The sequence below is a fragment of the Pavona decussata genome, unplaced genomic scaffold (assembly GCF_977016875.1).
Source record: "Pavona decussata unplaced genomic scaffold, jaPavDecu1.1 SCAFFOLD_83, whole genome shotgun sequence".
NCBI lineage: Eukaryota > Metazoa > Cnidaria > Anthozoa > Scleractinia > Agariciidae > Pavona > Pavona decussata.
Window position 1 is genome coordinate 1,852,325 of NW_028145501.1, and position 12,264 is coordinate 1,864,588.

General features: G+C 39.7%; 1 protein-coding gene across 3 annotated transcripts; it reads left to right on the forward strand.

Moving 5' to 3' along the window:
- Window positions 1-880: 880 nt before the first annotated feature.
- LOC146475789 (uncharacterized) lies at window positions 881-11,138 on the forward strand. Of its 3 annotated transcripts, XM_085115486.1 has the most exons (11): window positions 883-1,028; window positions 2,567-2,692; window positions 3,159-3,559; window positions 3,662-3,707; window positions 4,513-4,926; window positions 6,122-6,361; window positions 6,567-6,838; window positions 7,683-7,803; window positions 8,304-8,458; window positions 8,885-9,119; window positions 10,342-11,138. In XM_085115486.1, the coding sequence occupies exons 1-11, from the start codon at window positions 935-937 to the stop codon at window positions 10,869-10,871; spliced, it is 2,634 nt and encodes an 877-aa protein (XP_084971612.1). In that variant the 5' UTR covers window positions 883-934; the 3' UTR covers window positions 10,872-11,138. The 3 variants fall into 3 exon arrangements, with proteins under 3 accessions (XP_084971611.1, XP_084971612.1, XP_084971610.1); XM_085115485.1 differs by having other exon boundaries at window positions 881-1,028; window positions 2,570-2,692; window positions 3,159-3,707; XM_085115484.1 differs by having other exon boundaries at window positions 3,159-3,707.
- Window positions 11,139-12,264: the final 1,126 nt, after the last annotated feature.

Here is a 12,264-nt window from a genome sequence, read left to right on the forward strand (position 1 = left end):
TATAATAAAGACATTTAAATAAAACGCGTTGTTGGAATACTAGAATAAATAATTGCATACCCATAATAAAAGAATGAGACTAAATATTCCGACGGTTAACACTATGCTCTTTAGACTTGCTAACAAGTCGGGCTCAATTTTCCTTCGAGAAGGACAAAAAGACAAGCGCGAAAGGCAACGCGGAGAAAAGGAATGGGCGCTCGCGTCCGACGGACCTATCTAAGACTGGAAAAAAGAAGCGACGAAATATGAGAAACGAATGGTTGATTCAACAGAGTTGATAAGGTAATTTGGCAACCATAAAGAGATTCGAGTGCTTACTTCTCGAGCGTTAGCGCTTCGTCAGATCGAATTTACTCTGCTGAAGGGCTAACGCATGAAACGTCAGCTCTCGAATCTCTTTATGGTGGCCAATTTACACCTTATCAAGTGTTGATAAAACCAACCATTCGTTTCTACTCCCCACTGACGCAGCCCCACAGTTTCTTTAGAAACGAACTCTCTCATATGCATCTATTTGACTTTTGAGATATTCTATACGCTCTTTTGTAGACCTTTTTTTAATTTCAAATCATTTTTGGGATGTACGCATGCAAAAAAGGTGGTTTGCATTTGCGCTAAATTTTTCTAACTACAAAAAGATCGATTAATATTTATCCCGCGGCATAAGGCACTGTGATATTACATTCAAACTTTTACTGGAACTAGAAATACAAATGTAAAGGTTTCTGACACGTTATTGCAGGTATTTAATTAGTATAGTTGTACATTTATTTCCTATTCATCAGTTTCACTACCCACCCCTCCCTAGCCATGGCGTAACCGCAGACGAGCGTGTGACGTCACGCTGGCGTATGACTAGAAAACGAATTTTTGAACTTCGCGGCGAAAACAAAACGTTGTTTTTGTTTTTCTTTTTGTATTTAGTTACAGAATGCTACATGGAAAAAGATTAATTACGCTGCTTTTAGTCGTGGTTCTTTTAAATCCCAGTCGAATTCTGGGCGGAAAAGTTCAGAAACCTAGAGGTAGGTACCATGCTAAAACATTTTACTCCCGTTTCGTTTAATAGATTGAAAGAAGTAAGCTTATAAACTTCTACTTTAAAAAGTTTCATATCAATCAGCTCTTCGATCAATCAGTAGTAATTCAAATTCACAAGGAAATGGCTTACCTTTTCCAACTGCGTACTTAAATTCCGTAAAGACCTCTAGCTGAAATGAACATTCAAATGCACCGATCAATGCAAAATTTTAAATTTATTTCTGAAAGGTTTTGTATTCTTTCTAACCTCTTAAATTTAATTGCAATGTTAAAAGAGAATGATCCTTACGAATTCGTTTTTGGTTTCTCCATCGTAACTATAAGTTATTTTGAAAAAAAAAATTAACTAAACTGAAGTTCAAGATTTAGGCTACTCGGATGAAATGTAAGCTTACGTTTTGGATTTCTTATAAAGTTTCTCATGCAGCATAAAGAAGTAAAAGATCGTTCTTCATCACACTATACAATGATTTTTTTTATTTTAATGGAAACTCAACCATTTCAACTTTAAAGATAAGCTTAACAAACCGTATATCGTATCTGCATTCAGTTAAATCCATGATGGCTGTGCGTGTTGACTTATCGAACTTACGTGGAAACAGGAATTTTAAATCATTTTTTAAACCGTTTTAAAAACGCTGTCGAAATATTTTCTCATCATTTTGTCAAAATCGTGTTTTACTTCAGCTAAAACGCCTTTTTAACCTCAAACGCCTTAAAAAGACTGAAGAGATGAGAAGCGAAACATGAAGTAAACAAAATCTGACAAAATGAATCAGGCGAGCTAAGAAAAAAACTTGAAGTGCAATTACCAATTTTTGTCATAATAAAGGTTTAGATTTTTGTAGCAATTACTTAGCTGTATTAAATATAAGCTTACCATTAGAAAATAAATTTCGTAACCGGAGAACTTATGATCTTAGCTAACCCTACTTTAGTCTAAATTAATTTTATATCTTAAACTTTGTATAACTCAGTTTATCATTGTGGTCACAGCCTGATAAGGAAAAACTATGTTAAGACATACTTGTGCTCGTCTAGAAGTGACAAGGTTTCGTGAAAAAGGAAACTTTGCACGACGAAAAAGAATCACGTGTTCCTGGACACCACATGCGTCATACATATAGTACATACCGCAATAAGTAGTAAGACTCCCGTTTAGAGGTCAAACTTTTTAATTAAGCCTACCTTCATTCATCCTTGCCATCCATGGCCAAAGAAAGGCATAAATAGTTTCAGTGCACTGGTATAGTAACTTAACAAAACTGCACTGCCTTTATAGGTTTTCTTTGGTGTAGGTGTGGCTATCGGCTTTTCGAAGTGTTACTAAAAATAGCTGGCATAGTCCTCTTAAGTTCCTTATGGTAAAGGAACAGTTACGACTCTTGAAATTCAACTTAAGATGTTGATGGAACTCCCAAATTCACGCCTCGTTTTCTATACAAGTATAAGGTGGATGACTTTCCATTTATGGGTCAAAATGATAGCTAATTACCTCAGCCTAATACGACTCGTTTCAAAGCAGATACCAATGAAGCTGACAGCGCTGAGGCGAGAATGTTAGATCGTCACCATGACAATACGGAGAGCGGGTTGGATAGACGTGCACGCGACAATCGCAAGGAGAATAAGGATTTTTCTGGAGAGGGTAAGAAAATGAAGTCGTTTCCGAAATATTTGTAAAGGTCTTTTGTTGAAAAAGGCAATTACATTGATTTGTTTCAGTTAACCAAGGATTTTATTGCTTTTTTGAAACTTATCCCCTAATGAAAGACAAGAGAAGCTACAAACAAAAACAGCTTTATGTCCATTAGGAACCTCTCTGTTATATCTGGGCTACAGTTTTAGCGAATTTTTGCAAAAGTTGTTTAATGATATATTTTTTTTGTTGTTTTTTGGTCACTAAAGAAAAGTTGCAAAGAGTTCCTTAAAAATCCCCGCTATGGCCCTAGCTCAACTCCAGTAACATCTTAAAACGTTTTCTTGTTGTAATTTAAAGTTCAGTTGTAATAAGCCCTTCTCTCTATTATCCTCTATCTAATTAGTGTTCTTTTGGGGAGCTCCTCAATAACTTAAAAGAGCTTTTATAGCATTTATATTTATATTTTATTCAGAACAGGGCCGACGGGTAGAAATCAGAGATATTGATTACCATTCCCAAGGAGAAAACGGCAAAGATGAAGAGTTTGGTTACTTGACGGACGAAAAAGCTGAATTACTTGAAGATAATGACGATGAGGCGCTTTCAGGCGAACGAGAATACGATCATGAGCACTTAAAAACAATACACGTGCACCGCGGCGTCCAACACGTGAATAGGTCACGTGATAGCCACGTGGGTGAGGAAACGATTCAACCGGACAACGATCAGGATAACGAGTATTCGGGCGACACTAACGTGCAACGCCACGTGGAGCAAGCAAGGAGGACACGTGACTCTCTCTTGCATGGGGGACGAATTGAACAGGAAACGTCTGGAGAAGAGGAAGAAGGAGGTGGATATTCCGGCGAGGAGGACAATAAAGTTCATAATAAACGTAATGTGCATTTACCTCAAGACCTCGGAAAGACTTTTGAAGCAGAAAGCGATGAAAACGAATCTGGGGAGTACGAGGAAGCTTCAGGAGAGGGTCAAGAACAGATTCCAGAGGACAACGATAAAGGTAAAGATTTGAACTTTAATTTTTCAATCGAAGTAGCAAGGAAAAGATATAATCACTAAGTAGATTCAAAAGACTATAATTAGTCTTTATAACGCCGGTAAACCTATTGAAAGTGCCAGCTTTTGGGAGTTGTTCACATGGAGGGAGAAATGCCTTAGCACTAGGAAGATCCTAGAAGGCGGATCATCCTTGCGCCATATCTTTTCTGTATCAAGTCAGTTTACATCAGGCAAAAGGCTGTACTTGGTCCTAGCGCTAGGACCTTACTAGCTGAGAGATTTATAGGAAGATCCTATCGCTAGGAAGATCCTAGCAGCATGAAAACTACCTTCGCTCGGAAGGTCCTAGTACTTGGGACTAAAAACAAACATGGCAGCGGCTGGGCTTTCAGCTGCTAAAGGTCAACAGTTTCTCTTCTTTTCCTTTTCCACTCGCTAACCACCCGACCCAAATTTCTGCTTGTAAACCAAACGAAAAGTTGTTTTGTCTTCTAGGATCTTCCAAGTGTTATGATCTTCCTCCTTCCATGACATGTACAGGGCCTTACTCAAATAACCTATATGATTGTCCACTGCAAAAGTGGAACTTTAACGCACTAAACATTCTTTCATTTTTTATCGATAATTATATCCGTATCTATTAAAAACATAAAAATGGTTTATAATTGATAGGTATTGGTACTTCAAGTACAGATGGTAACATTAGCATAACCAAGAAGTACGTTTAAACTTTACTCAGTTCAAAAGAATGTTTCCTGCATAGAGAATGCAGCTGAAATAAGATTTTTATATTTCTGCTCCATTAGGTAAGAGAGTGCGCAAAGGAGACGCCAAAGAAGGAAAGAAAGCTGTTCAAAAACTTTCAAAGTCAAAATCAAGGAAAAAGGTTCAGTCTTCGGAAAACAATCGAGGTTCAAGAAATTCCAAGAAGCCAAAAGTTTATAAAAAGATCAATCTCATGCATTTAAGAAAGGATTTCAAGAACAAGGACGATGATTTTTACATCGTGGAAAATGATGAGCCTAAAGATAAGCAGCATGAAGTGGAAATGCGAGACTTTGAGGAAGAAAAGAGAATTGCAAATCCGAAGAAAAGGATTGGTAGAAGAACACAGGTAGAAGATGTCGACGCTGAGACAGTTGACAGTTACAGAAGCCGAAGCTCCTCCAGGCATCTGCTGCAATTCAATAACAAGAATCCTTCATTAGGTTACATACCAGGTGCGCAGTTGCATGCGTAGGAATCGTTTCCTTTCTGAGAACGCGTTAGACAAGAAGCGCAAAAGGGAGGCTATCAGAATATTTTTGCGTCTTCTCCACAGAAGCTTTTGCTCGCTTATCGCGTTCACTTGGAAACGAAACGATTGCTATACAGGCTAGGTGTGAAGTTTCTTGCTTTCGTCTTGTAGGTGATATTCAAAGGGCCCACATGATAAGAATTTTCATACTTTTGTGTGAAAACTGACACCAAATGTTGTTCGAACACCAAGAAGAAGATATCAGGATATCGACTGCTTCTGTGAAGTCGCTTACGGACGGTGCCTACTAATACAGAGGTATTTTTGCGCAGTTTGTGACTCAGTGCGGGAAAAGAAAAACTTAGCAAGGGCTATTGAAATCCAAAAAGAAAATTGGGGAACCACGCAATTTTTAGAGATATAAGTGAGCAACAATAATTCTAAAAAGTGCTAAAATACAAAGGAATGTATGGAATTTTTCTCCCAAATTGAAGATTAATTATCTCTGGAAAATGTATCGTTACCCCCAATTTTCTTTATGGATACCAAGAGCACTTGCTAAGTTCTGCTTTCTCTGCACAGTTTTAAACCCCGCAAAAATATCCCTGTCTTAGTACGCAACACCCATAGGAAACCCGAGTATCTCGAAATGCGCAGAACGTATGCGCAGTAAGAAAAGTAGGCACCGTCCTTAAGTGAAGTTTAAGTTACCCTTCTAGCAGAGGATTCTCTGTCGTTTCTGTTAAATTGCCTAAGATTTGTTGTCGCCTCTGAAATATAAGAAGAAAACAGAAACAACAAAAAATCCCCTGCTATAACAGGATAGGTTTAAGTGTATCGAAAGAATAGGGATATAAGCTCACCTTAGTGAACTGATTTTTATATTCATGGAGACACGACAGTGAAATGAAGCCACTTAGGGCTTGCAGTTGAGAGCCTTTAAACATCTGTAGGATGATGAAATCCGCAGGTCCGCTCTGACCGCTAGTTAGAGTTGTTCCTTTGTAGCTCTGAGTTCAACTCCTTGGGCCACGCTTGTAAATAGTCAGTGAATGATTTGTTTGTAAAGTATAATGCTCGGCTCACTAGCATCATCATCATCATCATCATCATCATCATCATCATCATCATCATCATTATACCAGCTGTTTTTACTACGTAGTTTGATTTCTTTTTAGAATCGTCCACCCAATGCACTCACCCGGCTTTCGCTGACAAAATACCTGACGATGCTGTAATCTACATTCGAGCCGAATGCCGCTTGTGTGAGTGTAGGATGGGCGAGCTCAGTTGCGAACCAAAACCACAACTTTGTGATCAGCATCTCGGTAATAGACCCTGTGTTATGGAGAAAGAAGGAACAATGGCGGACGGTGAAATACATTTTGATGGATGTAACAACTGCTTGTGTCGAAATGGTAAGAGATTAACTCCTTCTGAATGTGGAACGTGAGTGATATGACTTATTGCCCTCTGTTCTAGGCATTTTACTTCGAATTCTTTCGTTTTGAATCCCGTCCAAGCCTGAATTTTTTTTCAGCCTTTCTTTTCGCAACTACTAAAGTTGCGTAAATAACTGCGAGGGTCTTTCTTCTATTAATTTAACATTTTGTTTATTGCCAGGTGAATTGCTGTGTACCCGCGTTCGTTGTCCTTTGGCTAATTTCAACTATACCGACTACCGAGTGCTCTCTGACAACACCCTGCAAAACGACACCAAGGCTAGTGTGGATAAAGAGCGCATTAGAGGCAAGGACCCTTGTATGGAGTGTGATTATGAGCCAATAGCACTTGTCTGTGGACCCAACTGGAAAACGTACCGATCAATGTGCCACGCCATGGAATGCGGAGGTCATAAAATCGACCATGTGAAGCAGGGAGCGTGCGAGAAAATGGTGAGTATATTGAAAATAGTGGCGCAAAAAAGGAGAAAAAAATTGCAAATGACTCTACCGAACACATGATCCAACATTGTACTCAACAAGAAAATATTTGTGATTAGCAACCCGATACCGTTTCCTCGTTCCACTTTGGAATTGACAAGCGGAGTAATACTTCAGTAAGACCTCTACGGTGTGATTTATGATTTGACAGCAATGTTGTCTCGTGTATGTACATCGTAGCAGGATTTTTCGGCACAGAATGCGCCAAATATGAAGCAATGAAAACAATTTGGAAGTTTAAAGGTTTCAAGTTGCGCAGCCAAAAAGTCTTTTTTCTACACCTCTTTTAAGTAACAATTTTTTCACGAACGCTTTGGATTTGAGATGATAAATAGCAGACAGAGCAGTTGGCTATAATCGTCTCATTTGCAACAATCGTGAGTGGAATAATTGTTTTATAAAAAAACAATCAAGAAATATTGTTAGATCTTGCTGATCTCGCTTTGCAAGAGCAACCAGGAGACAATTTAATGGTCTCTATTTCTCGTGCATGGTATAATGGCTCATATACCATGGCCGCTAAGCCAATCAAATCCCTGTAATTGCATTACACAATGATCCAGTTTTTTATAATCAATTTTATCCACAGCTTGAACCAGGGAAATAGATTTCAGTATATTTCATGTCACTTTGTTTTCTTTCCTCCATATTGGAACACGTCAAGCTGTGCCATTCAATTCATTGATAAGTTGTAGGGCAAACTGAATGTTCCTTCTAAAAACAACAACAACAACAAGAGAACAACAAAACACGAATCCGTTCAGCCATTTAATGGGTGCGTCAATTCTTATTTCAGAACCCGTGTGATGAGGCAAAATGCGCAGACCATGAGATCTGTCTGATTCACAAACGAGGCCCATGTCTAGCAAGCACCACAACTGATGGCGATATTGTAGAGTGTCAGCAGTACCAGTGTGGTAAGAGAACAGCAGGGGAGGGAGAGGGGGAAGTCCCCTAAAGAGACATAAAGGGAGGGGGAGGGGGAGGTCCCCTAAAAGACAGACAGGGAAAGAGAACGGGCGTGGGGGCGACCTGTGCCATTTGCAACGTGTTAAATGGTTGGTCGAGAAGACAAATAAGAACGAACAACAGAACAATACTCCCGACCCTAAAAAACAATGCAGCTGCAGGTTATCGGAGTCCAGTGAAAATAGAGCTTTTGAGGGGTGCAGGTCTACTGAGGGAGGGAGAGGGTGAAGTTCTCTGAAAGACAGAGAGGGCAGGGGAGGGGGTGACAATGTCCCCACGGAGGTTTGGTACTTAGCTGTAGCAAAATCTCAAATCGTTCCCCTTTATGTAAACTCCAATTTAGCCCATCTCTCCTCAACTCAAGTCTTCTCACTCCACTGATGTTACAAATGTTTTAATAAGACAACATTTTTTAAAGTGCAGCCCACTCACATTGTCTCTTTTCTAGTGAATCCTTCACAAGACTGTATCTCAGTTCTCGAGCGAAATGTGTGCGGGGAGGACCACAAAACCTACTCAAGTGAATGCGCAATGTACGCCCGAGGAATTGCTTTGGCTTATTATGGACCGTGCAAAGAAGAATGCACAGAGGATGACACAACGGTAAGATAGGTGATTGTGTGACTAGTCTGATAGTAACGCAGACAAGTCAAGAAAGTGACGTACTGCATGTGCAATTGCGTGACTTGAATGGCAGTCACGTAGACATGTCACGCGAGACAATCGCGCAAGTTGCTTAAACGCGCTAATAGCCAAATGATCTGATTTTCTTTACACCTCCAATTTATTACAACGTTTTTATGTCTATACTTCTGACTGCTTCACATTTAAAAGTGAAAGAGAATTTGTGAGAATTACCATAAGATTCTACTGAGCATTTTTAGGCATCACGTAATTAATTTTAAGAAAATGTACTGTTAATTTTTCTCACATCATTTCAGCTGTCAACTTTTACTGATAGTGGTGTTTAACTTTTATATGGCATCCAATTAGTCATACTATCTTCACAGTCACACTTTCTTTACCTAGATGTGTGGTGTGGATGGCGTGACGTTCGCCAGCAGCTGTCACGCAGCTCTTCTCAACAGTCACGTAGATTACCCTGGAGAGTGTGACGAAGTGGATCCGCAGAACAACGTTTTCCTGATCAGCACTGACTTATATTATAACCGCCGGTGTAAAACTGTCAAAGAACTCGCTCGATGTCCTGATATAGAGTGTACAAAGCATGTCGTTTCCGAGGGGAGCTGTTGCCCCGCATGCGGTAAGTATAAAGTGAAGTACTAGTTCAAAATTGACAGAAGTGTAATTTACAAAATAGAGCAGTTTTCAATTATATGTGAAGGTAATTTCGCGTTTGGTTTGGTTTTGCATTACTACGCTCTTTGATTGGTAAACAAAACTCGCGCCACTTTCTCAACCAATGGGAATCCAAACCAAAATCAATCGCGTTTAGGCTGCACGCGTTTTCCCACGCTTGACGCCAGTAACATATATTTGCTTCGAATTCTGATTGGCTTGTTGTGCTGTTTACATCTGTTGGGATTGGCCAGAGTAATTACTTTGGTTTTGTTTTTACGACACTCAATTGGAAACCGCTCTATTTAGTTTTTTAACATTCCAACCCTGTGGAAGGATTCGGTGTGTGTGTGTGGGGGGGGGGGGGGGGGGGGGAAAGGGGGGCATTATTTTCGTGCGTGGGGTAGTTTATCGGGTTGACCAAAACACATTAATTTTCATACTAACTCCATAGTTAAAGTCATACCTATTGTCTCCCTCCCCTCCCCCCTTTTTCCTTGCTAGTAAACTAGACGCCAATAAACAAAGAGACGCTGTTAGTGAACAAAATGGACAGAGTTTCATACTCGGACACCCAAAAGATTTTACTAGCAAAATCGGTATGAGGGAGAGTTAAATCTCCATGCCATAGCGATAAGATTACGGGTAGGCCCTTATTTCCCTCGGAGATAGTAAAGCGGGGGAGCAGGGATGGCGCAGTGGTGAGAGCACTTACCTCCCACCAATGTGACCCGGGTTCGATTTCCGGACTCGGCCGTCATATGAGGGTTGAGTTTGTTGTTGGTTCTCGTCCTTGCTCCGAGAGGTTTATCTCCTGGTACTCCGGCCTTTTCCCTCTCCTCAAAAACCAAGATTTCCAAATTCCAATTTGATCGGGAATCTGAGGGCCACAGGTTTGTCAGTCATGACAGACTGTTTAGTGTCACCCTTGTTAAACAAAGTTGATTGATTGATTGATTGATTGATTGATTGATTGATTGATTGATTGATTGATTGATTGATTGATTGATTGATTGAAGCAAGCGAAATGCACGAGCTGGAAAATTCACGAAAAACACGTGCCGCCCTGGCACGAGCACGCGCGACACGCGGGATGTCTTACGCTGGCTTTCCTTATGTCAGAATAACCCTGTTCAAAAAGTAGCCATTGCCTTCAAAATCAAGTAGTAACCTTGATTTTCTTCTAGGTATGGCTATAAGCATACGACTCGATCCTGCAGTAAAGGATATGACCACCTTTAAAACCACTCAGGACCAACCGTTCTACCAACTGAACAGACTCAGTTTGATCTACGACTCCCTCCAAACGCTGTCAGACCAGTTTGGTGGCCTTGGAAAGTGTCAGCTGACTGCAAATCTCGTGGACACCAATGACATCTCCGTCGTGTATAAACCAATCAAAACCGAGAACGAGGAGGTGTGCGAGCAAATGGCGCGAAAAACTGTCGATCTCATCAATTCTCGAGACAAAGATGACTTAGATCCTGGACTGGCGATTCTTGCCGTTGCTGTTGTCGTAGATCGTTCGGAAATGACCTTTGTACCCGGGGCTGAGGTGCTGACGTCAGTGGTAGGAAAAAGTCGTAAGAAGCGGGGCGTTCATCACGAACATGAACCATTTTTTAACTACAATGAACGGATTTGTCCTCAAACTACTTTTGTATTACTCCTCACAGCTCTGGTTTTGTACTGGTCAACAAACCTTGCTGCATTTTAAACTGCTTTTATCTTAACACTGCAATGAAAAAACTATAACAAGAGACACTATTTTTTCGGTTTCTGCTGGATGGAAACTTTTTGGAATAATTTAAATAAATATTTTCTTATAAATCACAATTTGAAGAAAGCTTTTTAATCTTTAAACAGTGTACGAAGACAAATAAATTGAGAATTCAGGTATTTCAAAGCAAACTTTGTATAAGGCTGAAAAAAATCTACACTTTTGTATGCTATGTATTCGAAAATAAAGAGCTATTTTTCTTTCTTTGTTGGTTTATGGCCTAATTTTCATCCTAATACTATAAACTCTAGCTTGTTGAGGGTCTTGTACACCGGTGCAACATGATTACCCGCAAATCTCAACCCTTTGAGCTCGAGATCAGCGTCTCGTTCTCTTCATAGTATTTTAACAACATCAAGAATACAGGACCCGAGTAAAAAAAAAGTAATTACCAATGACAAATTGATTTCGGTTGTTGATGATTAGACAGGTTCTCTCAACAGGACCATAAGAAATATGTGGAAACAAAAGAAGAGAATTTACACTTTGACATTGGGGTTTAAAGGGTTAAGGACGGTGCCTACTAATATCGAAGTATTTTTGTGCAGTTTATGACTTTGCGGGAAAAGCAGATCTTAGCAAGGGCTATTGGAATCGAAAAAGAAAATTGGGGGTAACCTCGCATTTTTCAGAGATAATTAAACATATCTCTAAAAAATGCCAAAATATAAAGCAATGAATGGGATCTTTTCCTAAATTGAAGTTTAATTATCTATGAAAAACGCATGGTTACCCCCAATTTTTTTTGAGATACCAAAAGCATTTGGTAAGTTCTACTTTCTCCGCATAGTTTTAAACCGTGAAAAAATATTCCTGTATTAGTAGGCACCACCCATAGGAAACCCGAGTATCTCGAGATGCGCAGAACGTATGCGCAGTAACAATAGTAGGCACCGTCCTTAAATTTCACCGCAACTGTAATTTATTTACACGCGCTAATCAAAACATGTTTCAAACCAACGTTAACTAAACCACCATTATTACCCCGTCTCATACACGTTTTTGATCGTTTTTATGTGAAAGCAGATTAATAAAAACTCGTTCTATGAAAGCTTTCCGTCCATCATCAATTGTTTGGCGTCTAAGGACCGTTTCTCGAAAGTCCCGGTAACTTACCGGGCCCGATAGTGTCTTTGGTGATAAATGTTTCTTAGCAGAAGTCAATTTTTGTTAACTTTGAATACTAAATTTTAAAATCTTATAATAATATGAAAACATATGCATTGGCCAAGTACCATGTCTGTAATCACTATGTAATCGGCGAAAAAACATTTAAAAATATACTTATCGGGCCCGGTAAGTTACCGGGACTTTCGAGAAACGGGCCCCT

What these genes read in the sequence shown, in the direction of transcription:
- LOC146475789 (XM_085115484.1), top strand. Translation starts at nt 935, where the DNA reads ATGCTACATGGAAAAAGATTAATTACGCTGCTTTTAGTCGTGGTTCTT. An exon ending in TAAGGATTTTTCTGGAGAGG is followed by an intron (nt 2,693 to 3,158) that starts GTAAGAAAATGA and finishes TATTTTATTCAG; the next exon opens with AACAGGGCCGACGGGTAGAA. An exon ending in GAGCTGTTGCCCCGCATGCG is followed by an intron (nt 9,120 to 10,341) that starts GTAAGTATAAAG and finishes ATTTTCTTCTAG; the next exon opens with GTATGGCTATAAGCATACGA.